The sequence below is a fragment of the Stegostoma tigrinum genome, chromosome 18, assembly GCF_030684315.1.
Source record: "Stegostoma tigrinum isolate sSteTig4 chromosome 18, sSteTig4.hap1, whole genome shotgun sequence".
Classification (NCBI taxonomy): Eukaryota; Metazoa; Chordata; class Chondrichthyes; order Orectolobiformes; family Stegostomatidae; genus Stegostoma; species Stegostoma tigrinum.
In genome coordinates, this window is record NC_081371.1 from 44,921,995 (window position 1) to 44,948,796 (window position 26,802).

General features: G+C 41.2%; 1 protein-coding gene across 6 annotated transcripts in view; it reads left to right on the plus strand.

The window, feature by feature from the left end:
• LOC125460908 (receptor-type tyrosine-protein phosphatase R-like) overlaps window positions 1–26,802 on the plus strand; it is a 200,263-nt gene that overhangs the window by 165,745 nt on the left and 7,716 nt on the right. For 5 of the 6 annotated variants that reach the window (XM_059652486.1, XM_048549121.2, XM_048549117.2 and 2 more), the window contains 2 exons: window positions 616–729; window positions 17,654–19,043. In XM_059652486.1, the coding sequence (XP_059508469.1) occupies window positions 616–729; window positions 17,654–17,849 (310 nt within the window). In that variant the 3' untranslated portion in view covers window positions 17,850–19,043. Of the gene's footprint in view, window positions 1–615; window positions 730–17,653; window positions 19,044–26,802 lie in introns of those variants that run through there. The other variant, XM_048549118.2, reaches the window with a different exon arrangement.

The following is a 26,802-nucleotide window of genomic DNA, read 5'->3' on the forward strand; positions in this document are numbered from 1 at the left end:
TCAAAGTTATTCCTTTGATCCATTCACTCCAAATATTCAAAAAGAAGGGAAGAAATTGCATCAATAGAGCACATTTCATAATCACAGGACATGCCAAAGCAATTTGCAGCCAATGAAGTGCAGACATTGTTAAAATGTAGAAACAGAAGTCAATTCATGCAGAGCAAGTTCCCTCAGAGTGTAATGTGAAAATTAGTAGATGATTTTTTTTTGCAAAGGTATTTGAAGAATATACATGTTCCAGGACATTATGGATGATGGATACCTTTCCTGTTCTTTGTCAGGATAGTGCCATGAGCCTCTCTAAATCAAAGCTCTGTATCATTGGTCAGTTAAGTTCTCATCCAAAAAACTGAGATGTCAGCTTTGATTTTGTATCTAGTTCCCAAATGGGGCCTTCGACTCGGAGGGGAGAATGGTACCAAATTTGAGACAGCTGACTGTGACAATAATAAATTGTAAAATAATCCCACTTCTCAATGGCAGTCATTGTCTTATTTGAGCTAAACTGTTCAGAAGATTGTGCCACATAAAGCCATTTAAAGCATAACATTTAAAATAATGTCTAAAACAAGTGGAATTTTATTCTGTACAATCATTTGTTTTTTCTGTCAGTGCTGGCATAGGGAGAACAGGCTGTTTTATTGCCATCACTATTGGATGCCATCAGCTGAAAAATGAAGGGGTCGTCGACATACTGAGTATCGTTTGCCAACTGCGAGTGGACAGGTGGGTGCTCACATTTCCTCACAATCGCATAACAAATTGATTGAGAAAGAACTGTAATTGCAAGATGGCTGTGAATGAAAAAGACTACTCGGCAATTGACAATTGTCTCAATGAAACAAATAGTTTTTCAGCTGGGTTTGTGTCTTACCCATTCTGTGGAGACTCCATGTTATGTCTTGGCTATCCTTTGTGTGACGAACAATTTCCTGATATTTGTCCAAAATTGTCATTTTTAGTAGCTTCTAAGCTGTGCCTCAGTCTTTTGCATTACCAGTAACTATTTCCATATCTAGGAGCAGATTACTGCAGATGCCAGAATCTGTACTGAAAACAAAAAGTGCTGGAGATCACAATGGGTCAGGTAGCGTCCATGGAGAGAGAGCGAGCTAACATTTTGATTCTAGATGACTCTTCATCGGGATTTTATGTGAAGTGTGAGAGGGCAGCATTTGTGCAATAGTGAAGGTCAGTAGGTGGAGTGCTAGGGGAGAAAGGATTTTGATAGTTCAGATTAAGGGATCATTAAAATCCTGTATATCTGGGTTGTCCAATTTTTTTTTGCATGGGAAGGCCAATTTTGGCGCATGCGTGACTCACTGTCAGTCTCAGTGTTCACATCCAATCAAACACACAAACACACACACACACACACACACACACACACACACACTCGGGCACACACTCTGTCACACACTGTCACTTGGTAAAGAGGAGGATCGGTGAATGAATTTCACAAAGTTAAGACTTGGTGCAATAATAAACATAATGTTCAAAACAATTCTAAAGCAATTTATTGATAACTGAAATAAATGAGTAACTTATAAAAATGTGCCGAGCAGCAAAACTAACTAAAAAAAAACTTTCCTTGCTGACTCAGTCTTGAAGTAAATCTAGGGAGAAAGAGGCACACTAAGCATTAGAGAAGCACGCCTGATCACTAGAGAAGTGGGTGGTGATGAGCTGAGTTAAGTTCAGTTTAACTAACACTGAATTCATCTCTAGTGAAGCACAGTCCCGGTTTCCATTGGTGGAATTCATTTGAGAGTGGGATTCAGAAGCCAATTGCCTTTGGTTTCTGCAATTTCCTTTATGGACAAGATTTTGGGGAGGGAGAGGTGTGGAGGGATGGTGCACGTATGACTCACTGTCAGTCTCAGTGTTCTCATTCAATCAAACATGCACACACTCATACTCTCACACTCACACTCTCACACTCACTCACACACGCAGGCACAACCTCACTCCAAGACCCACTCCCTCACAGCCTCCCATATACACCTCCTGTCTCTCATTCCATTTCACACTCGCTCTCTCCTTCTCTCCCACTCACACTCTCAGATTGCCTCAGTTTCTCCTGCATACACTGTCACATTCCTTCACGCAGACGTCCTCACACTCCCTTATTTTGTCATTCACCCATTCAACCTCAAGCATTTCTATACACACACACACACACACACACACACACACACACACACACACACACACACACACACACACACACACACACCTCACTTCTACAAACATAGAGACACACTTGGAAACTAGCAACAGCAATAGGCCATTCAATCCTTTGAACCTTCTCTGCCATTCATTATGATCATGGCTGATCATCCACTTCAGTAGCCTGTTCCTGCTTTTCCCCCACATCACTTGATTCCAAATGCTATATCCAAATCCTTCAATGATCATACAGCATTTTGACTTTCGATTACTTTCTGTGGTAGTATTTATTTGGCACATGTATTAAAATATCCCAAGGCCGAAACCTGCAGGTTTCGGGATACTTGTGTAATAAGATTTGCTGGAATTTAAGGAGTGTTCCATGTCTGATACCTTCAACATGAAGTTGATAGAATGTCTAAGAAATGTTTCCTTTGCTTTGTTACTGGACAGCTGTGCAGTCAGGATAAACGGTCTGCCAATCTACGTAAGCAGCATTGTTACATAGAATGATTAGTCCCTCGAGAAATGGATGTAATTAGTCTGTTCTCTTAATAAATCACAGCTACTAACTTAATAGAATATTTGGACTGGTGGTTGGAAAATATCTAGAGGTTATAGTTATGTAGTGTGCAGTAGCATGGAAATAATTTAAGTGGTCTCAGCCACACATTGGACTATGGAAAAGGTACTACATACCTTGGAATATTGTGTTTCTTCTAAAAAAACTAAACTGCTAGCTTGTTTCTCGTTCTGCCAGATACACACTGTATGTCAGAGGTTGTGTGTTCCTTGCCTTTACCCATAATAGTCATAAAGAATTTTTTAGCAGCTGGACCCAGATTCAATATTATGTAATTCCTTTGGAAGCATTTATTATTCTGTTTGAGATAGAGCTTGCATTTTAGCAACACAGTTTGAAATTAGGTCTGATCGCTCTTTAAAAAGTTTTATAATAGTTTCCAAAACATACTGTCTTTTTAAATCCACAACCTTGAATATTGAAAATGGAAATAAATAGAATATGAAGGATTATTGGATGGTTAACTTTCATTTATTTGTGTTCTGTTTAACATTAGCTTCTTGTGTGCTCTGTGCTCATTTATTAAACTTAAGAGCAAGTGGTGTACTTTGTACAGTTCTTGTTGTTCCAGTTGTAAATGGATAAAGAGACATTGAAAGGGGAACAGAAAAAGATTTGTGATGATACCAGTCTATATTTGAGTCAACCTGTTAGCTCAGTTGATTAGGTAATTATTGAATGGTTCAATGTGTGTTTAATTGTCATTCTGGGTGTTGACTTGGGACCTGTTTCTTGACCTGCCCCAAAGAATGGGAAGCAATGGCAAACCACCAATAACAATGAATAGCATTCGTAGACAAACCTAAGCAATCTCTCAATCAAAGGGTCAAGTCTAACTTCTGCAGCACTGTAACATCCAGCTGTGAATGGTAGTGTGCAGAAGTAAATATCAGATATTCCAATCCTCAATGATGGTGGAGCCCAACACATCAGAAAAAAAGAGATGGCTGAACATTTTTAATCATTTTCAGTCACAAGTGTCAAATGGATAATGCATTACTGCTTCCTCCCAAGTTTCCCAGCAGCACAGAAATCCATCTTCAGCCAATTCAATTCATTCTATATGATATCAAGAACTAGCTGAAGGCAGTGGCTACTGCAAAGACTTTGGGCCCCAAAAACATTCCAGTAATATTACTGAAGAGTTGTGCTCCAAAATTAGCTACACCCCCAGCCGAGCAGCTTCAGTTCATCTACAACATCAGCATCTACTGGGCAATGTGGAAAGTTATCCAGGTAGGACATGTCCACAAAAAGTAGGTCAAATTCAATCCAGCCAATCATGACCACATCAGTCCAATCTCATTCATCAACAAAAGTGATGATAGGAGTAATTGACAGTGTTTTGAAACAGCACTTACACAACAATAACCTGCTTGCTGAGGCACAGTTTGGGTTCCAGGTGACTACCCATGTTCTGAAGTCAACTTTCAACAAGTTTACAATTGGAGAATAACCAGAGAGCAAAATCAAACAACAGTCCTGCAACTTCCAAAGCAATACTGTCTCCTGTTCCAAAACCCAAACAAGAAGGGTCTAGGCCTGAAGCGTCAGCTTTTGTGCTCCTGAGATGCTGCTGGGCCTGCTGTGTTCATCCAGCCTCACATTTTATTATCTTAGTTATCCTTTGATTTCTGTTTCCTTTTTAACATTCTTTGTAGTTGGCTGGCCAGCACCATTAACTAATCAATGTACAACCAGCATGATGGTCCCTCAGCTTAATAGCATCTTGGTGCCAGTTCATCTACAATGGTCTTAAAACAGTAATTGACCTGTTTTTCAGGCCAGTTGACAGGAGTTAATCTTTGCTCTTTAGTTCTGTTTTTTTTTGGTAAAACAAGCTGCTGCTTAAAATTCAGTTCTCAATTGCAGCTCATGGTTCCAAACCAAGAAGTGAGAAAAATAAAGGAATTATAATAAAGGTCTCAACAATATGGCCAGAGATTTCAAAAATTATCAAAAGGTGAAGTTAAAGGTTTTGTACCCAAACGCAGACAACATTCAAAACAAATAGATAAGTTGTTAGCATAGATCAAAGTAAAATATGTATGACTTGATAGATGTTACAGAGACATGATTGCAAGGGACCTAAATATCCAGGAATATTTGACATTTCAAAAATATAGGAAGCACAGGAAAGGTAGTGGAATAGCTTTTGTTAATTATGCATGTCATTAGTATGGTACTGGGAGATAACCCTGTTTCCAAATAATAATGTGTGGAACCAACTTTCTGGTAAGATTGCAGAGCAGACAGCCAAATTTATGTTACAATGTGGCAAGGGACCAGTTGATTACGAAGAAAGTAAACCACAAGACTCCAAAATTTTGAACTAACAACAGTAGACTTCACTGTACAAAGTTAGAAAAGGAATACATTCCATAATATCATCAGCTCCTTTATCAATGACCATCCTTACATCATAAAGTCAGAAGTGGGGACGTCACTTACGTTATACAATATTCAGCATTACTTGTGACTCCTCAGATACTGAAACCATCCATGTTCAAATCCAACAAGATCTGGACAATTTCCAGGCTTGGGCTGAAAAGTGGCAAGTGAGGTTCACTTCACACAAATGCCAGGAAGTGGCCATTTCCAACAAGAGAGAATCTAATCATCATCCATTGAAATTCAGTGACTATACCATCCTTGAATCCCCCACAATCAAAATCCTAGGGGTTACCATTGACCAGAATCTGAGTGGACTATCCAATGACTATCAGAGCAGGTCTGAGGCTTGGAATACTTCAATAAGCCAGCTCCTGATTCCCAAAGACTATCCACTATTTCCAAGGCACAAGTCAAGGACGTGACTTGCCTGGAAGAGTGTGGCTCCAACAACACTTAAGAAGCTTGAAAACATCCAGGACAAAGCAGCTGCTTGATTGGCACCACATCCACAAGCTTCCACTCCCGCCATCATTGACAGCCAGTAGCAGCAGTGTATACTAGATACAAGATGCACTGTAGAAATTCACTCAAGATTCTTAGGCAGCTCCTTCCAAACCCACTGCTACTTCCATCTAGAAGGACAGGAGCAGCAGATACATGGGGCACTGGGTCAAAATTCTGAAACTCCCTCCCTAAGGGCATTGTGCATCTATTTAAAGCATATGGACTTCAGCAGTTCAAGAAGGCAGCTACCTTCTCAAGAGAAACTAGGGTCTGGCAATAAATGCTGGCCAGTTACCAACACCCACTTGCCATGGGAAAATAGAAAAGAAACTTCATTTGTCACCAATCCACCTACTTGGCCAACTGGTCAATATATTTTTGATGTTTTACAGTCCCTTTCTCACAGTTTAGAATTCATCAATTTTTTTTTCAAATCCACAAACTTTGAAACTTTGTCTGTACAACAAGATCCAGGTAATTTACATACATTAGGAAAAGCAGGGATTTTCATTCCAAACTCTGAGAAACTGCATTGCAATCTTTCCTCTGGCCTGACCACAAGCTATAAATTCTCTGTTTCCTATCACTTAGACAGTTTTGCATTCACTTTACTACTGTCTCATTTAAGCCATGCGCTAACACTTTCTCACAAGGATTGTGTTGCACTGTGATCATTGGGATTCACTCACTAACGAGAATGATTGTCCTCCTGGGAGATTCCATGTCACTGAAGTTTAAAGGAGATGATTGTGGAATTTTAGGATGGCGCCTGGAACACACTGCCAGGGGAGGTGCTGGAAGCAGCTAAGTTCTCAGAGTTAATGAAGCATTTAGACAGACATTTAAACAGGCAGGAATAGAGGGATTCAGACCATGTGTAGGCAGATGGGTTTAGTTTAGACTGGCATCATTGTCAGCACAAACATAGTGGCTGAAGGGCCTGTCCTGTATTGTTTTACCATGTTTTCAGAGAGACAGTGCAGAGACGATGGACCAAATGTCCTCCTCCTGCCCTGTAACATGTCAGCATGGAGATTGGTGAACCAATTAAGCAAAGGTATCCTAGAAAATAAGTAAACAGAGTATAGCTTAGACACTCCCCTAGATCAGTGTGTTCTAGTGCAAACCAGGGCATAACTTATTGTGGATCTAATACTGAACAGTGAGACTGGATAATTCAATAATTCAAAAAGAATCGAGGCAACAGCCATGTAACATGGTAGAACTGTACATTCAATTTGAAAGGGAAAAGTTTGATTCTTAAAAAAATCTATGATGGTGTGACTAAAATTGACTGGAAAATTAAGTTAAAAGTTAAAAAGCAGTGAAGATGAAGTGCCAATTGCATAAGGAGGCTGTTAGCACCTCTCAGCCACAATTTACCCCAGTGAAAGAAAGGTTCTTTTTAGAAGGATGCATGTTCCATGACTAATTAAGAAAGTTCAGGATGATGTTGAAATGAAAGAAAAGTTGTATACTTCTCCACAGTTCATTGGTACGTCAGGAGATTGGTCGGATTTTAAGAGCTAGCAAAGAATGATTTTAATATAAGATAAAACAGGGCAGCATTATGTCGCAGTGATTGTATTTCTATCTGGAATGCGAAAAGAAATGTTTGCAAAGGTAACACAGGCATCATTTATAATCTTTCAAAATTGCTTAGATTCTAAAATTGTCCTGATGGATTGGAAAATAGCTAAAATCATTACTCAGAAAAAATGGGAAGCAGAAAGCAGGAGATAATAGACTTGTTAGCCCAAAATTTGTCATAGGAAAATTGATAAAATTCATTATTAAGAAGACTATAGAAGAATATTTAGATGATCTTAATGTAATCAGGCAGAGGCGGGGTGATTGACTGGAGCTTTTGATGAAGTAGGAAGCAAAGTGGATAACGGGGAACATATGAGTGCTGCATTACAGGTTACTACACAAAATGAGATATGATTGACGAATGGGTAATTTATTCGCATAGTTAAAATATTGGTTAGCTAACAGGACATAGGCAGTAGGGATAAATGTGTCTTTCTTTGGTTTGGAAAGCCATACTAGTTGCACTTCACAGTGATATGTATTGGGAAAACGCCTACTTACAATCTATATCAATGATTTGAATGCAAGGATTGAACGTATAATGAAATTGGTGAATAATTTCACGTAGGTAAGAAAATAAGTTATCATGTGGAGGTGAAGAGACTGAACGGATATAATTGGGTTGAGTGAGTGAGCAAAAATATGGCAGGTGGAATACACTACGGAAGAATGTGAGCTGGTGAGGTCTAGGGAGGGTGTTCCAGATTTTGGTGCCTAGACAATTGAATATATTTCTAACAGTCGTGGAATGTTTCGAGTTGGGGATACTCGAGTGGTTAGAACTGGAGAAATCAAAAATGTTAGGGTGTTATGGAGCTGGAGAAGATTAAAGCAATTGTATGAGGCAAATGATAGGTCATGGAACAAATGGACAGTAGCAGTGTGAATATCAAATTGGCTGAGTGACAGGAAACAGAGTATGTGGGTATTTTTCAGGCTGGAGAAAGGCTTGTAATGCAGTTCCCTGGGGGTCAGTATTGGAATGTTTACTTTTCCTGACAAATATAAATGGTCTAGATTCTGGTATGCAAGGGACAATTTAAAAGTTTATGGATGATGCAAAACTTGGAAGTATTGTAATTTGTGAAGAGAACAGTGTAACATTTCAAAAAGACAAGTTGGTGAAGTAGGCTGAGAGCTGGCAGATGATGTTTAGTGCAGAGAAGTATGAGAAGATGCATATTGGCACAAAGAATATGAGGAACTGTGTAAAATAAAAGGTACTATTTTACAGGGTGTACAGGCCAGAGAAACTTGGCAGTATACATTGATAAGTTATTAGAAGTGGCAGAACAGGTACAGAGGACTGTTAATGATGCATACAGTATTCTGGGCTTCACTCATAGGAGCATAGAGTACAAGAGCAGGGATGATAAACAGGAGGCTGGAAGAACACAGCAGACCAGGCAGCATCTGGAGGAACGAAGCAGTCAACATTTTGGGTATTACCCTTCCTCAGGACTGGATGTAGACGTAGGGGGAGCTGCAGATAAAGTGAGGAGGGGGTGCGGGGGGAAAGGGTAGAGGCAGAATGGTGGTGATAGGTGGACACCGGTGGTACATACAACCTGGTTGGTCGATGGGAGGGCTGAGTCTAGTTGGTGGCTGGAAGGGAGGGTCAGAAGATGGAATGGAAGGGGAGGCAGGGTATGCGTGGCAAGGTTATTTGAAATTGAAGAACTCATTGTTAAGTCCTCTGAGTTGTGGGGTGCCCAGGTGGAAAGTAAGGTGCTGTTCTTCAAATTTGCGTTCCGAGCCTCTGCAACACTGGAGAAAACTGAGGGTGGACATGACAGTGGCAAAGTGGGTTGCAGAGTTGAAATGGGCAGTGACTGGGAGGTTAGGTTGGCCGGAGATGCTTTTATGGGAAAAGAAGCAACACCTGCCCACATACCGCCTCCCACACCTCCATTCAAGGCCCTAAACAGCCCTTCCAAGTGAGAACGAGCTTCACCTGCATCTCCTCCAAACTAGTCTACTGCATCCAGTGCTCCCAACGTGGTCTTTTCTATGTCGGTGAGACAAAACGTAGACCAAGTGACTGTTTCATCAAGCAACTCTGGCCCATAACGGCCAACCTAACCTTCTGGCCATGGCCATTTCAACTCCCCAACCCATTCCTCCTCTGACATGTCCACCCTTGGCTTCTTCCAGTGTCGCAGTGACTCAGAACACAAATTTGAAGGAAACACTTTATCTTCCGCCTGGGCACCCTGTAGCCCGGAGGACTCAACATTGAGTTCTCCAATTTCAAATAACTTCCCCAACTATCCCCCACCTCCTCTTCCAGCCCCCCCCATCTTCTGACCCTCCATTCCAGCCACCAACCAGATTCAACACTCCCATAACCAACCAGGTAGTATCTACCACCAGGTTTCACCTATCACCACCATTTCACCTCCATTCCATTCCCCCACCCTTTATCTGCAGCTTACCCTACCCCCAGATCCAGCCCTGAAGAAGGGTAATACGCAAAACGTTAACTGCTTTTTTCCTCCAGATACAGCTTGGCCTCCTGTGTTCTTCCAGCTCCTATTTGTTGTCCTTGGATTCCAGCATTAGCAATTTTTCTTTGTCTCTAACTAGAACAGGGATGTTAGTTTGAACTTAGATAGGACAGTGATTAGACCTTAGCAGGAGTATTGTGTACAGTTCTGGATGCCACAGTTTAGGAAGAATATGAACATTTTGGAGAGACTCCAGAAGCAGTTTAAGGAAATGGGTTCGGATTTGAGAATCTTCAACTATGAAGATAGATTGGAAAGGTTGGGACTGTTTTCCTTAGAAAGGAGAAGACTTAGAGGAGATATGAAGGAAGTTATCAAAATTATGAGAGGTCTGGACAGAGTAGTTATGTACAGACTGTTCCTGCTCATAGGCAGATTGAGAGCCAGAGGGTACAGATTTAGTGTGTTTTGCAAAAGAAGCAATTGCAAGATGTGCAAAAAGGAATTTACACAATGAGAAGCTAGGGTAGGGAATGCACTGAGTGGAAATTTGGTGGAAGAAGGTACAGTTGAGGCATTTAATAGGGCATGGGGTGATTACCTCAATAAAGACTGTGTGCAGGTAAAGGGAAAATAACAGGAAATTGACTCTGAGCCAAAATGGTCAGAGAGCTGATGCAGGTAAGATGGGCTGAATGGCTTTTTCAGTATTGTGATAATGCTGTGTTTCTGTGCATTTGTAATCCTTTGTGGTGTCAAGTTCATCACACTTATGAAGCACTGCTACATGTTTACATTAAAGGCAAATATATAAGTAGTATTGTGTGTGTTTGTGTGTCCGTGCGCAAGTTGGTTGCTGTTCATTTTTGTGGAAACTTATATTCTCCATATTTTTTTTTACTGGATCCGTTGTTTAATTAGCTCCCTCCATCAGACTTTTCCCAACTGAAAAACAGTTGGGTAGATATCAGTGAAGCACAGGATTAGGCTTGGCTCTGTTGCTGCCAAAAATTGGATGCTTGACAACTCTCATTATTCAGCTTCATGGATGAAAAATGTTCAATGGGGCAATGAACAAGCGCCAGTGGAACGATACCCCAGCATGAGTCAGCTCCTTCCTAACAGGAGGGCAGGGAACCGGCAGCAAAAGTGAAAAAAATGAACACTAATAAGAGGAATTATGTGAAATGAGGACCATACTCCTTTCTTATTCTGGCAATAAACAGCAGCTGTAAGCACTTAGTACAACAAACAATTTGACCGTTGAGTTATAGTGTAAAAATGACATACTCCATAAGTTGGATTTAAAAGAAGAACTGATACTAAATCTAGCTACTTTATGCTTCTCTTACAGTTTCTTTTCCAGAAGTTACAATTATAAAATGCTTTTTCCGGAAGGGATAAAAAAAATCTACAATGGCCAAATGACTTCTTGTGCACCCACCCCTGTTCTTACATTGCCTCCACTTTTTCTTCCCAGTCTCGGCAGCCTCACTCCCATCCCCAAATCAGAATTGAGTCTATTATATGTTGCTGTTGAGAGCTACATGAACAAAACTTCCCAAAATACGTTGTAATACTCTGCTTCTCTGGAAAGCTAACTAACAATAATTAAAAACTTAAACCACTGACGTCATGCTTAAAAGAAAAAAATCTCTGAATGTATATGTTGCCTTATTATCACGTTATAAAACTTTTGACAAGTACTAAATAAATCTATTCTTGCACCATCACGATTACTATGTAAATGAACAATATATACAAGCAGTTCAGTGTCAGCTCAAGAGGCTTTGTTATATGTGTTTTTTGGTGGTTGCTGATAAACGATAGCTGGAAGCTGCCTGAGCCATGCAGCAACTGGAAATAAAAAACAAACAGCCATGTTCAGGTCTTTGTAATACACAGAGGCACACTCATAGCCAATGTTAATGGAGCTATGCAGTGTGATAAACCAGCCATTTGGTAAAAACATGCACTGGTGCTGATTAAGTATACTGTTTGTGAGGGTACTGGGAGTATTCTAGTTCTCTTGTCAATGGTGCCATGGGAATATTCGCCTTTAATGAATACAACCTCAGCTTGTACAAGGGGGCATAGCTACAAATTGAGGGGTGATAGATTTAAGGCAGATGTTAGAGGCAGGTTCTTTACTCAATGAGTGGTAAGGGTGTGGAACGCCCTGCCTGCCAATGCAGTTAACTCAGCCACATTAGGGGCATTTAAACAGTCCTTGGATAAGCACATGGATAATGATGGGATAGTGTAGGGGGAGGGGCTTAGATTAGTTCACAGGTTGGCGCAACATCGAGGGCTGAAGGACCTGTTCTGTGCTGTATTGTTCTATGTTCTATGTTTAATCTGCAGGATCTGTGTTCAGTATATCACCCAAATCAGGCTATTGTGAGGCATTGTACCTTACTCACTTCCAATCATTTTAATTTGGAAGAAGAAGGAATCATAACAGGGCTAGATTTGAATTGTTTAAAATTCAGCCTTGCTTGTCCTTTGAGATGAAGATGGCCATGTTCATTATCTAGGGTGTTTAGGTTACTAATAGGCCCATAAGTGACTGCTGAGGCCAATCTGTGTCCTGTTACAGATAGGACACAATACTGTAGACAAATGAGTTTTGGTTAAGTTCCCATAAAGTCACAAAGTTGTACACCATAGGAAAAAGGCCCTTCAGGCCATCAAGTCCAAGCCAGTCAAAACTGCCCACTTGACAATCCACTTTCTTGCATATTCTGTCAGTCTCTGATAAGCACTTGCTTTGAGGGGGCTCATACCATTTGTTATTTCCCAGAAAAAGAAACAGTGTAGCCTGTGAATGTTTCATACTAGTCTGAATCATCTTGTATACATCAAAATAAGAGATCCAGTATGACCACTATGTTCAACCTCAGATATTGTTTTCTTTTTCTTACCTTTTTTATCCTCCTGTGTTGGATGTCTGGATGCAATATGGATGGCTAGTATGCCTGCTCAAACTCATACTTTAGTGTCTGGTACTTTTTCCTGCATTCAATCTTCATAAGTAAAGTCAGCTCAAGTGAAAGTGATTGAGCTTCTTGACTTGATGCTGGTGCACAGTCCAATATTCATGTGCAAAGTGGATTGGTCAGGACTATTGCTTTTTTTAATTTCCAATTTGATAGGCTGACTTAATCCTCTTCTTTTCCATACTGATGTTTGAAGTCAGCTGAAAATTACATTTGCCTTGACATTTCTTAAATGGGTCTCTTTCTTAAAATAGACTGCTCAAAACAGACAGCATGCTGCAGAGATAATGAACTTATCCACTGCAGATAGGTTCCGGCTCTGGTCTGAACCTTTGGGTTTGAGAAAGGGCTTTCCTGTAGCAAACTGGTAATTACTTCAGTTTTCTTTACACTGATCATAAGGCCAAAGGTGCCCAATACATTGGAGAACAGGTCCCTGCTGCATGATGTATCTAACTCTGAACTGGTGGCTAATGCATAGCCATAGGCAAACTGGAAATGGTAAACTATGTCTTTGGAGACATTGATCTTATCCTGGAGATGTTGCAGATTGAGCTGCAACCTGTCTATGTGATATCTGATCTCTATAAGGACCACCATCGTGGAAGGCTCTGTCAGCATGGCAGGGATAAAATGCTGATTAATGCTCCATTACTGATTGAAAATGGCTCAAAACATGTGCCATCATCCAGGGCGTTCATGAACATGAACATGATGTCTTGGAACTGTGGAACCATTCTGATGCATTTCTCAGAACTGCTAAATTTCTCCATTCTCTTCCAAACCCCTGCCGAGTTGATTGTACTAAAGGCCTTGCCCAAGTGAACAGGTCCATATTCTGTTAATAGCCATTCATAGCCCATAGGAGCTGTCTAACTGCAAGCACTGTACTGATGGTTCCTTGCCCTTTACTGAAAAGCACTGACTCTCTGACAAATTCTGTTGAGTATATTGTAAAAACCAGTTCAGAAAGATAGTGGCTTGGATTTTACCAGTGATGGAGAAGATTGAGATTCCTCTCTAATTGTAGCAAGACTAGAGAGTTCTCTTGTGCTACACAGGTTTGAGAGCAGAAGCTCATTTGTATTCTTGTGGGATATTTCCTTATACATACATGGTGGTGTTCAGTGCTGATTTCTGGCAAGAAAGCTATCAGGATGATCAAGGTTTCTACCAGCATCTGTCTCCAACTTACCGACGCTGCCAGCCTTCAACATCTATCCAGAGCAATTGGCATGTTCCCCAATCAAACCCTCTCCCATTACCATCTCACCCTAACCATCAATTTAGCTTATTATGACATGTATATTATATAAAGGAGTTGTGATCTACTTCCTTCTCCATCAAGCCCACTACAATGCTTTTGTAGCTTGGAAAGGAAAATGGATTCCTGCTAATGATAATAAATTCTAAGGCCAACTCTGGCATTGATACTATTTACTTGAATTCTGCTAGTGTTTAGAATGCATGTTTAGAGTGCTGACAACATAAGGTATTGCACTCATTATATGACTGAGTCTGTTGTGCCTGTAGCTCTCCAATCTTCAGTCTTGTTCTTCCATTGAATAATTTCTGTATTCAGTGTGGTGCAGAATATTGTCTCAATTTTATTTAAATTGTCACCCTGCTAGGCTATAATGTATGTGAAATGATTTATCAAAATATCATACTTCAGTAAACCAAGTTTAAATATTAGATAAAATTAATTTATTTAACAAATCCAAAAATAGTCAAACATACATTGCAGGTTCTCTTTGCTTTCACTGCAACGGTTAAATACCTTCTTATGGTTGTTTGATTGGGAATTGCAGCAGTCAGATTGGAAGCTCTTTAAGCATAGGACAGAATTTTATTCATCTATGGGGTGAGGGAATGGAAATTTGGAACCAGGGAGGAATTAGAAAACAGGGACCCTGATCAGAACATCTTCCTGAAATATTCCCACCTCCGTGGTTTTTCTTAGGGAACTAGTTTAGTTTCCTGCTCCACAAAGGCCAACAGCTAATTAGTTCAATTAAAACTTCGCTTAGACACCACTTTAAGCTGGCACTAATATTTTCTTGTCATTGGGGCAGGCTCCCACAGTGTGTGACAGGCTAGAGGGACATCGGAACAAGAAACCCCATGCCCAACAACAGAACTGCGAGGTTGAAAGGTTACCCTCTAACACAATATCCTCACTGGCTTTCTGTGTCCTCAACGTAATGCCAACACCTTCATTTTGAGCTGCTCTCGCCTTCTGTAACCTCCCTCAGCACATCCACCTCTCTTGATGGGGCTGGCCTTCTTAGGAGGCCACCTTGCTGAAGGTTGTGCTACTGGCCTTGCTGCCAGAGAGTGTGGGCCACATTTGATCCAAATCGTGAGATCATGAAACTCAGATGAAAACCCAGCCCAAGAAGCCAGCTAACTAAGGGATTGGGCTACAAACTGGCCTGTGTCCAGGAGGGGCAGCTGGAAGATTGGTCAAGTTAATAACCAGACCTCATCAAAATCCAGCTGGCTAGGTGCCTTCCACAAAATGTGTGTGGAAAAGTGGAACAGGGCAGCTGCCAACATTTGAAGATCAGAAGATCCAGAGATGTCCCAGCAGATCTCAGGCAACATAAGAAGGAAGGTAAGGTGTTGATAGAGTCCCATGGCTGGGAAATCATGGGGAAGGGGTGTGGCGGACTACGCCATTTTCTAACATAGAACTGTAGGAACCAAACTTTCCTTGCAAGACATTGAAGGGCACTGTTGCTTCTTCTGGCCTTAGAAGGGAGAGCCTTATAGTTGCCGTACAGGGGCCATTTCTTTCCCTGATCAACCTTCACTGTTAGCTCAGTTAGGGTAGGCACTGTACCGAGTCATCAGAGAAATGTCATTGGAGTCCTGTGTATATGAAATAACGCTGATTTATATGAGAAAATGAGCCTTCATCCTCATTTAGTGTATCTAAGTGAGGTATTATCCCTGCAATTTGCATCTAGCTTTATCAGAGCAATGTATTACAGAAATTGGTGTATGCTGTGTGTTTATGTCCACTCCAGCTTTCTTCCACAAATCCTTCTATGCTGTTTTCCTTCATGCACTTATCAAGCTCCCCCTGAGCAAATTTTAATTGACCAACGATGGGGAAGTGAAAGTGAGAATATGAGTGGCAGTTGAAGTGATTAATTGCAGTAATATCAGGATCACAATTGCAGGCAGAACAGCGAGTATTCAACAATGCAGTCTCCTAATTTGCCTTCTATCTCATCAGTGCAGAGGATGCAAAACTTTGAGCTTTGGGTCAGCTTTACTAAATTATTGCCTCACATGGAAGAATTGCTTAGGATGCTGACCAATGATATGAACTAAAAGGAATGAATAACTGTTACATTCACTGTGTTTGCACGAGAAGGAGAACTGGAAAGTGAGGGTGTGAAAAGCATGGAGAAATGCTCACTCTGGAAAAGGGAGAAATTAAGAAAATATGTATTTGATGATGGGAGTATTTTATTGATGGTGAAAAAATTGGCAGACACTTTGCAAATGCAGAGAGTGGTGTTGTAAAAGGTGAGTCACTGGAAATAGAACCAGCAGTATTTCAGTGCTAAAGGAAAATATTATCCAAAAAACAAGGGGAATTGTAACATCCTTGTTGTGGGATCATCACATCTGAAGATGAGAGTGGCAGTTCTTCTGGGATGGTGCAGCCAGAGTGCAGGAGCAGAAACAGAGGAAGGACAATAGCACAAGGAGACTCAAAGGTGAGGAGTAATGATGCATTTTTGCAGCTGCATATGTGATTCCAGGATGGTGTATTGTCTCCCTGGAGCCAAGTTTAAGGATATCACGGAATAGCTGCAGGCCTCTCTAAAAGGGAAGGGCAAATTCTCATGAAATTCACTTTGAGACTAACAGCAACATCATTAGAAAGAGGGATGAGCTTCTGGCAATATCTGGGAGATAGCTAGCCAAGTAAAAGGCATGGCGTCAAAAGTTGTTATCCCTGGATTACTCCCAGTGCTGCCTGCTATCAAGTACGGAAGAGCAGGATAGAATAGATGAATATGTGACTGAAGACTTGAATGCATGAAGGAGGGCTTAGTTTTCTGGATCACTCAGTCCATTTCTGGGGTCTGTACAAATCTGATAGGTAGCACCTGCTCTGGTATGGGACCAGCATCCTTCAGGGGAAGGGCTGTTGATAGTGCAGATGATGGGGGAGTTAAACTGATTTGGATGAGGGCCAGGGTACAGAGTGGAGGTACAGAAGGTGTGGGGCACAAACAAGTATAGAAGGAGAACAATGTCAATCTAAAAGGTCATGCAAATATTATCAAGGCACAATGGAGCATGGCAAGGCTGGATCACATTTATTTTAATATAAGGAGTCTTATGAGTAAAGAAGATGGTTTGTGGGTGTTGAATAACCCATGGGGTTTTGAAATCATAAACACGTTGTTGAGGGAGGGACAGGACCACCAGCTCAGTGTTTCTGAATATAGAACCTTTGGGCATGATGGGACAGGGGGAATTTAAAGAGGAGGTGGTGTTACAACATTGATTAAGGAGCCAATTACTGCAATAAGAAGAGGTGATATCTCATAGAATTCCTCAAATGAGACCAAATGAATATAACTTAAAAAGAAAAAGGGGTAATCACTTGGCTGAGGGTGTAAAATAGACCACCAACAGTCAGAGAGAGGTAGAAAATAGATAGATAGGCAAATCTAAATGTGTAAAAATGATTAGGTAATAACAGTAGATGATCTCAATGGAATAGACCGTGTGAAAAGCTGAGAGAAACAGAACTTGTAAATGTGGCCAGGATAAATTTTTAGCCAGCATGTAGAAAGCCCTAAAGAGAGGGCACAGTGCTGGACCTCATTTTAGGGAATGAAGCTGGGTAAGTGGTTGTTTGATTTATGAGTTTGATTTATTATTGTCTCATGTACCAAAGTACAATGAAAAATGTTTTATGTACTATGCAGGTATATTGTACTATACAAAGTGCATCAGGGCAGCAGACCAGAGATGAATGAAGTGTTGCAGCTGCAGAGAAGGTGCAAACAGAGATCAGCATTAACATTTCAGAGGCCTATTCAAAAGTCTGAATACAGCAGGAAGATGCTGTTCTTGAATCTGTTCATACTTGAATTCAAAACTTTACATCTTTTGCCCAACTGAAGAGAGTAGAAGCGAATTTAACCCGGATGGGAGTTGTCTTTGACTATGTTGGTGGTTTCCTAACACAGTGGGACGTATAGATGGAGTCAATAGATGGAAGGCTGGTTTGCGAGATGGACTGGGCTGTGTTCATGACTTCCTGTAATTTCTTGCAATCCTGGGAAGAGCAGTTGCCATACCACACTGTAATACATCCAGATAGAATGCTTTCTATGGTGCATCCATAAAATTTGCTAAAAGTCCTTGTGGACATGCTGAATTTCCTTAGCCTCCTGAGGAAGTAGAGACTTTGTGGTGCTTTCTTGACCATTGATGTGAGTGGACCAGGACAGATTGATGGTGATTATCACTCACAAGAACTTGAGACTCTCGACTATCTCCACCTCAGCACCATTGATGCAGACCAGGGTGTGCCTTCCACTCCACTTCCTGAAGTCTATGAACTGCTCTTTCATTTTGCTGATGTTGATGGAGAGATTATTGTCTTTACACCATGCCACCAAGCATTCAATCTCTTTCTTGTATTCCGTCTTGCTTCTGTTTGAGATCCAATCTGCAATGGTGGAGTCATCAGCAAATGGAATTGGGGAGGAATCTGGCCACAAAGTTGTGACTATATAAGGAGCACAGTAGACTGCTGAGTGCACAGCCTTATGGGGCAGGATAATAGTGGAGGACGTGTTGTCGCCTATTCTTACTGCTGTGGCTTGTTGGTCAGAAAGTAAAGAATCCAATTACATAGAGAGGAGCAGAGAGCTAAGTCCTAGAGTTTGGTGATGAGTTTGTTTGGAATTAAAGCATTGAAGGCAGAACTGTAGCCAAAGGTGGGAGCCTAATGTAAAAATCCTTGTTGTCTAGATGTTCCAGTGATGAGTGTAGGGCCAGAGAAATGGCACCTACCATTGACCTGTTACACCAGTAGGTGAGTTGCAAATGATCAAGGCAATTTGGTAGGCTGGTGTTGATGTGAGCCATGACTGACCTCTCAAAGCACTTCATAATTATAGAGGTCAGAACCACTGGGAAGTAGTCATTGAGGCATGCTGAATGATTTTTTCTTTGGCATTGGGAGGATGGTGCTCATCTTAAAGCAGGTAGAGACTTCAGATCGTATTTGTTCTGAGTACATTTCTTCTTGGTAGAGAGGTCAATAACCATTGATCACAGTTTTTAGGCAAGATAATAAAGTGTGAAGCCGGATGAACACAGCAGGCCAAGCAGCATCTCAGGAGCACAAAAGCTGACGTTTCGGGCCTAGACACTTCATCAGAGAGGGGGATGGGGAGAGGGTTCTGGAATAAAGAGGGAGAGAGGGGGAGGCGGACCAAAGATGGAGAGAAAAGAAGATAGGTGGAGAGGAGAGTATAGGTGGGGAGGTAGGGAGGGGATAGGTCAGTCCAGGGAAGACGGACAGGTCAAGGAGGTGGGATGAGGTTAGTAGGTAGGAAATGGAGGTGCGGCTTGAGGTGGGAGGAAAGGATGGGTGAGAGGAAGAACAGGTTAGGGAGGCAGAGACAGGCTGGGCTGGTTTTGGGATGCAGTGGGGGGAGGGGATGAGCTGGGCTGGTTGTGTGATGCAGTGGGGGGAGGGGACGAACTGGGCTGGTTTTGGGATGCGGTGGGGGAAGGGGAGATTTTGAAGCTTGTGAAGTCCACACTGATACCATTGGGCTGCAGGGTTCCCAAGCGGAATATGAGTAGCTGTTCCTGCAACCTTCAGGTGGCATCATTGTGGCACTACAGGAGGCCCATGATGGACATGTCATCTAAAGAATGGGAGGGGGAGTTAAAATGGTTCGCGACTGGGAGGTGCAGTTGTTTATTGTGAACTGAGTGGAGGTGTTCTGCAAGCCTCAGCTTGGTTTTTCCAATGTAGAGGGGACCGCTTTGCAGAACTCTACATTGGGGAAACCAAGTTGAGGCTTGGGGACCGCTTTGCAGAACACCTCCACTCGGTTCGCAATACACAACTACACCTCCCAGTCGGGAACCATTTTAACTCCCCCTCCCATTCCTTAGACGACATGTCCATCATGGGCCTCCTGCAGTGCCACAATGATGCCACCCGAAGGTTGCAGGAACAGCAACTCATATTCCGCTTGGGAACTCTGCAGCCCAATGGTATCAATGTGGACTTCACAAGCTTCAAAATCTCCCCTTCCAACACTGCATCCCAAAACCAGCCCAGTTCGTTCCCTCCCCCCACTGCATCACACAACCAGCCCAGCTCATCCCCTCCCCCCCACTGCATCCCAAAACCAGCCCAGCCTGTCTCTGCCTCCCTAACCTGTTCTTCCTCTCACCCATCCCTTCCTCCCACCTCAAGCCGCACCTCCATTTCCTACCTACTAACCTCATCCCACCTCCTTGACCTGTCCGTCTTCCCTGGACTGACCTATCCCCTCCCCACCTATACTCTCCTCTCCACCTATCTTCTTTTCTCTCCATCTTCGGTCCGCCTCCCCCTCTCTCCCTCTTTATTCCAGAACCCTCTCCCCATCCCCCTCTCTGATGAAGTGTCTAGGCCCGAAACGTCAGCTTTTGTGCTCCTGAGATGCTGCTTGGCCTGCTGTGTTCACCCAGCTTCACGCTTTATTATCTTGGATTCTCCAGCATCTGCAGTTCCCATTATCTCTTATAGAGTTTTTAGGCAAGCATCTGGAGTTTTACAGGAGTTTTGAGAGGGCAAAAGAAACTCAGGTAGAAAGTGGTGGGTGCCTGGAACTCTCTAACTGAAAAGATTGGAGGGAGTAGGAATCCGAAAGACATTTAGGAAGTGGTGAGCTAAGCACTTAGAATGCCATAGCATACAAGACTACAGCCCAAATGCTGGCGAATGGGATCAGAGTAGATGGGTGTTTGATGACCATTGAGGATATGATGGCCCAAAGAGCTTTCTTCCATGATGTAAAGATTCAATGACTCTCTGAGAGAATTGGAATGAAGTTTTTAGAGCAATGTGTTGAACAAATGTAATTCATGTGGATATGTGCTTCTAATTTCTTCAGTAAAGTGTTAGAAAATGCCATCAACAACACTATTAACAGATACCTGTTCACCTGACTTGCAGGCTAAAGCTCAGTTCGAGTGTTGGAATCTGGAGATATCACCACAACCATAATCCAGACATGAACATGAGGGTTTTAAAGGCAGGTGATAATATCAGTAGTTAGAAGGGAGATGGAAGTCAATGAGAAAACTTTCCAATGCCTTATACTAAAGGTAAAAGTGCGACAGTGATTTTTTTTAGACCGTCAACTGTATAGGTCAAACCTCTCCAGCTACTATACCATTGATCACATAGTCCTCCTAAATTACAACTCACCTGAAGCTGAGATCTTTCCCACAGCCCAGCAGCTGCTTCCTGGCAATTTCAGTCAGGAAACCGGCTGCGTCTGTTCTGTCAGTGCACAGGCATTAAAATCTTTGAAATGACACATTGCTAAGGGGACAATTTGTTGCGTGCCTAATTTCCAAACCTCACCCAGAGCCAAGTTTAAAATTGGGGACATTAGCAAAAATTAATAGAGAAACTCAGTAGGTCTAACTGGACTGCTTTCTCTCCACAGGTACTGCCTGAACTGCTGAGTTTCTTTAATAATTTCTGTTTTTGTTTCAGATTTCCAATATTTGCAGCTGTCTGTTTTACTTTAGAATTGGGGAATTGGTGTCTGTTTTCAACAGTTAATGATTAGCATTTAGGCTGAAACGTAAGTTATAATTTTCAATGTGCCAAGCAAATTGGGCTTTTCCTAATATCTGTCAGTCTATGATAACAGCCGCTATGTAATTTTTGACAAGGGTACTGTTGCAACCTATGGTTCTAACTGGACAATAGCATAATGCTTTTCATGATTTTAATGAAATATATCACAGAAATTTGCTTCCAGTTTGACTAGAATTCTTAAAAGGTTCATTGAACAGTTTCAATGAGGTGGAGAAATTTTGAGTGGAGCATTATGTGGATTTTAATGGCCAGCTGTCTCCACAGTTGATCGGTAACTATGTTGATCAAGTACAATTTAACCTTATTTAATCAACATTCAGGAGCCCATCCTCATTTATCAAATAAATCAGGCAGCAATTCATCAAAACCTGACAAAATCTAAATACGTGGTTTGGAATATCACTAAATGCAGCATAATAGCTACTATACAAATCAGCAGCCTTTGTAGCAGGTACTAGCCATTTAATTTTCTTTGGTTTCTGAATGCTTCAGTCATTTTGCAAATTTTGCAGTATTTTTGCCATAAAATGCAAATGATATCAAGTTTCACTCTTCATAAAAGTGCTATTTGGAAAGGGAATAATTTGTTGGAGTGGGCTGAATATTCACACCGTAGTGGAGTTCCCCTTATGATGATCTCTCAATTACAGTCAAGCAATTAGGGAGATTCCCAGTCAAAACGAAATGTCTCATATTAAGAAGGAAAGGAACATTGGAGGTCATCAGTGTCTACATGTCACCTCCATTTCCCTAACTCATGACCAGCTTAAATAAAGACTAGGGAGATCACCCACCCATCCTCTTAGTTGGGAATGATGTGTGGGATGAGAAGGAAAAATGGACTGGTTTGTATTGCCAGCTCCGATTTCAAGTTATTAGCAACATTTTGTTAAAAATATAGAATGTCTCATTTGTCAAGTTTCTTTATAGAAAACTATGAGTTTGTAAGTTAAGGATCATGGATGTGTAATGCTACAATGATTATGACAAACTGAATTAAACAAGGGCAATAAAATGAATCTCAGCTGGTCCTGTTTGTAATTGTAGGAATGTTCAAGCAGGGAAATTTTCTATCCTTGAGTCACATCTATAGAACTGAAGCTGCTACCTAATGATTAGACAGGATGTAGTGGAGTCTGTTTATATTAGTGGCAGGAAAATGCTACACTTTGTGTGATCTTGTGCCCTACCATCGGACATAATTGCTAATCAGGACAGGCCTGGAGAACAAAGCAATATCTCAGGATAAAGTGCAGTTTTGCGTTAAAAAGTGGGTACTTTCAAATTTGGCATGTTGTTATACATAGCTGAGATCTTAAATACTCTGTAAAGCTTCAACTGTAATATAATTCCTCATCAATGAGCCATCTCAAAAACTTTGCCCAGCACAAGTTGAATTAAAATTGTTTCTTGTTACTGAACCTGAGCTGAACTGAGCACAAACTGAAGCAAAAATAAATTGCTCCACTGATCGTGTGATTCACGAGAGTGACATCTTGAAAATCAAGAGCATAATTTTCTTACTTTAATCTTTGTTCCCTAAATTAGCAAAATAAATATACAAAACAAACCTGCTTCAAAAAGATCACAAAACAAATAACCAAAATGGTGATGCCCCTGAAAATTAATGTTTTCGTCTCCATGCATTCTCAATCAATTAAAACAATCAATGTGTGACAGTGATAACTTGCTGCCTATCAAAACAATCTTTCAATGTGATTACGGAACCAACAGGTAAAATCAAAACTTTGCAGTCCATCTTATCCATTCTTGTTTGGTGGTGTATAATTAAACATCTAATTGGAGGAGGAGACTCTCCAAGTATTCCTATCCTCAATAATGGGGGAGCCTAGCACACCACTGGAAAGATCAAGACTGAATTATTTACAACCGTCTTCAACCAGAAGTGACAGGTGAATGAATCATCTCAACATCCTGATGCAGTTCCCAGCAACTTTCCAGGCTCTAAACTAAATTTCTTCCACATGATATCAAGATATAGCTCAAGCGTCTAGACACTGTAAGGGTGTAGATTCTAACAACATTCCAGCAATAATATGGAGTACTTGTCTTCCACAATTACCTGCATCCCTAGCCAAACTGTTCCTGTACAGCTACATCATTGAATTCTACCCAACAAGGTGGAAAATTGCCTAGTAATATACTGGCCACTGACAACTCTAATCAATTATTGCATAAATAGTCTCGTCTCGATCATCAAGAAAGTGATGGATGGTGTTTTTTACAGTGCAAACAGGTGCACACTACCACTCAGTTTGTGTTCCATAAGATACACTTCTTGACTCCATTATAGCTTAAGTCCAAATATGAACCAAGGAGCTGAACTCTAAAGGTGAGAGGAGAGTGATGCCCTTGACATCAAGATAGTGCATGACTGAACATGGCATCAAGTAGCATGAGCAAAACTGAAGTCAGGGGATAGCTCTCCGTTGATTCAAGTCATGTGACACAGGAACATGGCCATTGTTAATCATCTCAGTCCCAGAACATCTCTGCAGATGTTCCTTAGGGCAGTGCCTGAGGTCTAATAATCTTCACCTGCTTCATCAAAGGACTTTTCTGCATCAAAAGATAGGAAGTGGTGATGTTCACTGATAATTTCACAATTCAAGAAAGTTCAAGAGGCAGCTCACCACTACTTCCTCAAGAAAAACTAGGGATGGGCAATAAATGTTGGTGTACCAGCAACACTAATATCTTGTGAGTGAAGAAAAAAGTAAGTTTAGTTTGTGACCCTTCAGACACTGAAGCTCTCCATGCCTACATGCACCAAAACATGGACAACATCATGACTGAGCTCATAAATGGCAAGGAACATTCATGCCATGCACTTGCAGTCTCCAACAAGAGAGAAATCTAATCATTTCCTTTTGATCTTCAATGGCAATATCTTTGCTGACTTCCCCACCATGAATCTCCTAAGGATAACCATTGTCCAAAATTGAACTGGACCAGCCATGTAAATAGTGTAGCTGCTAGACCAGGTCAGAGAATGGGGATTCTGCCATGAACAACTCTTCTTTTTATTCCCCAAGCCTGTCAGCCATCTGCAAGGCACAAGTCAGGAGTATGAAGGATATTTTCCACTTTTCAGGATGAGTACAACGCCAACAAAACTCAAGAATCTCTATCCCATCCAGGACAAGAGAGACCTCTTTGATTGGCACTACATTCACAACCTTAAATAATCACTTCATCCCCTATTGATGCACAGTGGCAGCAACGTGTACCATTTAAAAGCTGCACAAGAATCACCTTCATTGACACCTTCTAAACCTGCAGCATCCACTGCCCAGTAGGGCAAGGGAGCAGGTGCACGGGAACATATTGCCTTTTCTTCACCTGCGCTGGAATTAAATGCTGGAACTCCTTCTCTAAAAGCATAAGGGATGGGTTAGCTCAGTTGGCTGGATGGCTACTTTGTGATACAGAGTGATGCTAACAGAATGGATTCAGTTCCAGCACTGGCTGAGGTGAGTGTGAATGGCTTTCATCTCAACCTCTTCCCTTGCCTGTGGTGTGGTGACCATGAGGTTAAGCCACTGCCAGTTGTCTATCTCTCATGGGAGAGCAGATCTATGGCTCTTTGGTACTGTGACTGCTTTACCTTTAGGTATACATGTACAATATCAACTGTAGCAGTGTAAGAATACGATGCACCATCACCGAGTCAAGGACAATTAAGTATGGCCAAGAAATGCTGGCTGAACCAATGAAGCTCAAATTCTGTGATTTTTTTTCTTTAAATTTTGCAGTTAGTTGTTGAATTCAACAGGACATGTAAGTAAAATGTGAGGGAATTGAAAGTTGCTTCCTTGGTGGAAACAAGGTGGATTCATCCACAAAATGACAAGGGGTGATTTATCAACTATTTCCCACTGAAGTGTGTTCAAGACCATCTTCCTAAGGATCTATCACTGAGCAAACAGAGTACCTGTCCAAATCAGGCTATGATTTCATTCAATATTCAATTCATAGTTGAATGACATTCACAGAGCCCTGACTGCCTGATTTGGATGAGTGCTGAGCAGACTCTGTTCAATTTCAGCTGGCTATAAGTAGTTATTATTTATTTCTGTCAGCCCAGACAACAGAAATTCTCTGACTTCCTCCACATAACTAACATGGGCTGCTGTAGCACTGGATCCTCCCCTTCCCTGGGGCATAGACAAAAGAGAATGATGAATGCTTCAAAGTGATTTCAAGGTTGCTTCTTTCTCTAATACACCATGTAGCTCACATGAAGCTTTGTCATTTTTGACCTGCTATTTATAGTTTCAGTAATGATGGCCACACTGACCAATTATCAATGAATAATACAACCTCTGTGTTTCATAAAATAATTCGTTCACTGTCACTGGTTATTGTATTCCTACACATATGCAGCTCTACCCTTGGTCTTATTGTGTTTTGTATTCTTGGATAGACTATTAAAAAAAACGCTTTCACACTGTTTGAATTAGTAACGCCAGTGCCCCGATAAAAAAAGCAGAACACAGGAGTGAGTAAGCAGTGCGTGCTGGAATTGTAGCTTTTCCAAACATGTACAACCTTCCATGTGCTTTATTTACAAAGGCTGTGCGCAATCATGTTAAATCCTTTGGTAATGGCATATTCAGCCTCTTCTTAAAATGTAATGTATATTTCTTCCAAATAGCATCAACAACAATATTCCAAATATTTAAAATTTCAAAGTGCATCATGCCAAGATCACAATATTGATCAATATTCTTTTACTGTCACACAAGATAAAGGCCGCAATGTAATCTAAAATTAAAAGACTTCAGTGGACTGAAATGAAAAAGAGCTGTTTTAAAAACCATTATTTTGTAATGGTGCAGATCTTCTACTAGACCATAAACTGTCTGCTCTCTGAAGTTAAAAATTCTGTTTAAACCTGAAGGAAACCAGTCATCTTTCCTGTAGTAGTTGCTGGAAGCTGTGCTGTAGACTAAATGCCTGCAAATTATGTTAATTCTTGTTCAGTGCAGAAAACTGGTCTGTGCTTTCTATCAATCTTGGTCAGAAACCTAGGTCAATTGGGATAAGACCATAAAATGTACAAGCAGAAGTAAGTCACTCAACCCATCGAGTCCATTCCGCCAATCAGTGATCATGGTTAATCTGATAATCCTCAACTCCACTTTCCTGCTTTTCCCTATAACCCTTGATTCCCTTACTGATTAAAAATGTGTCTATCTGAGC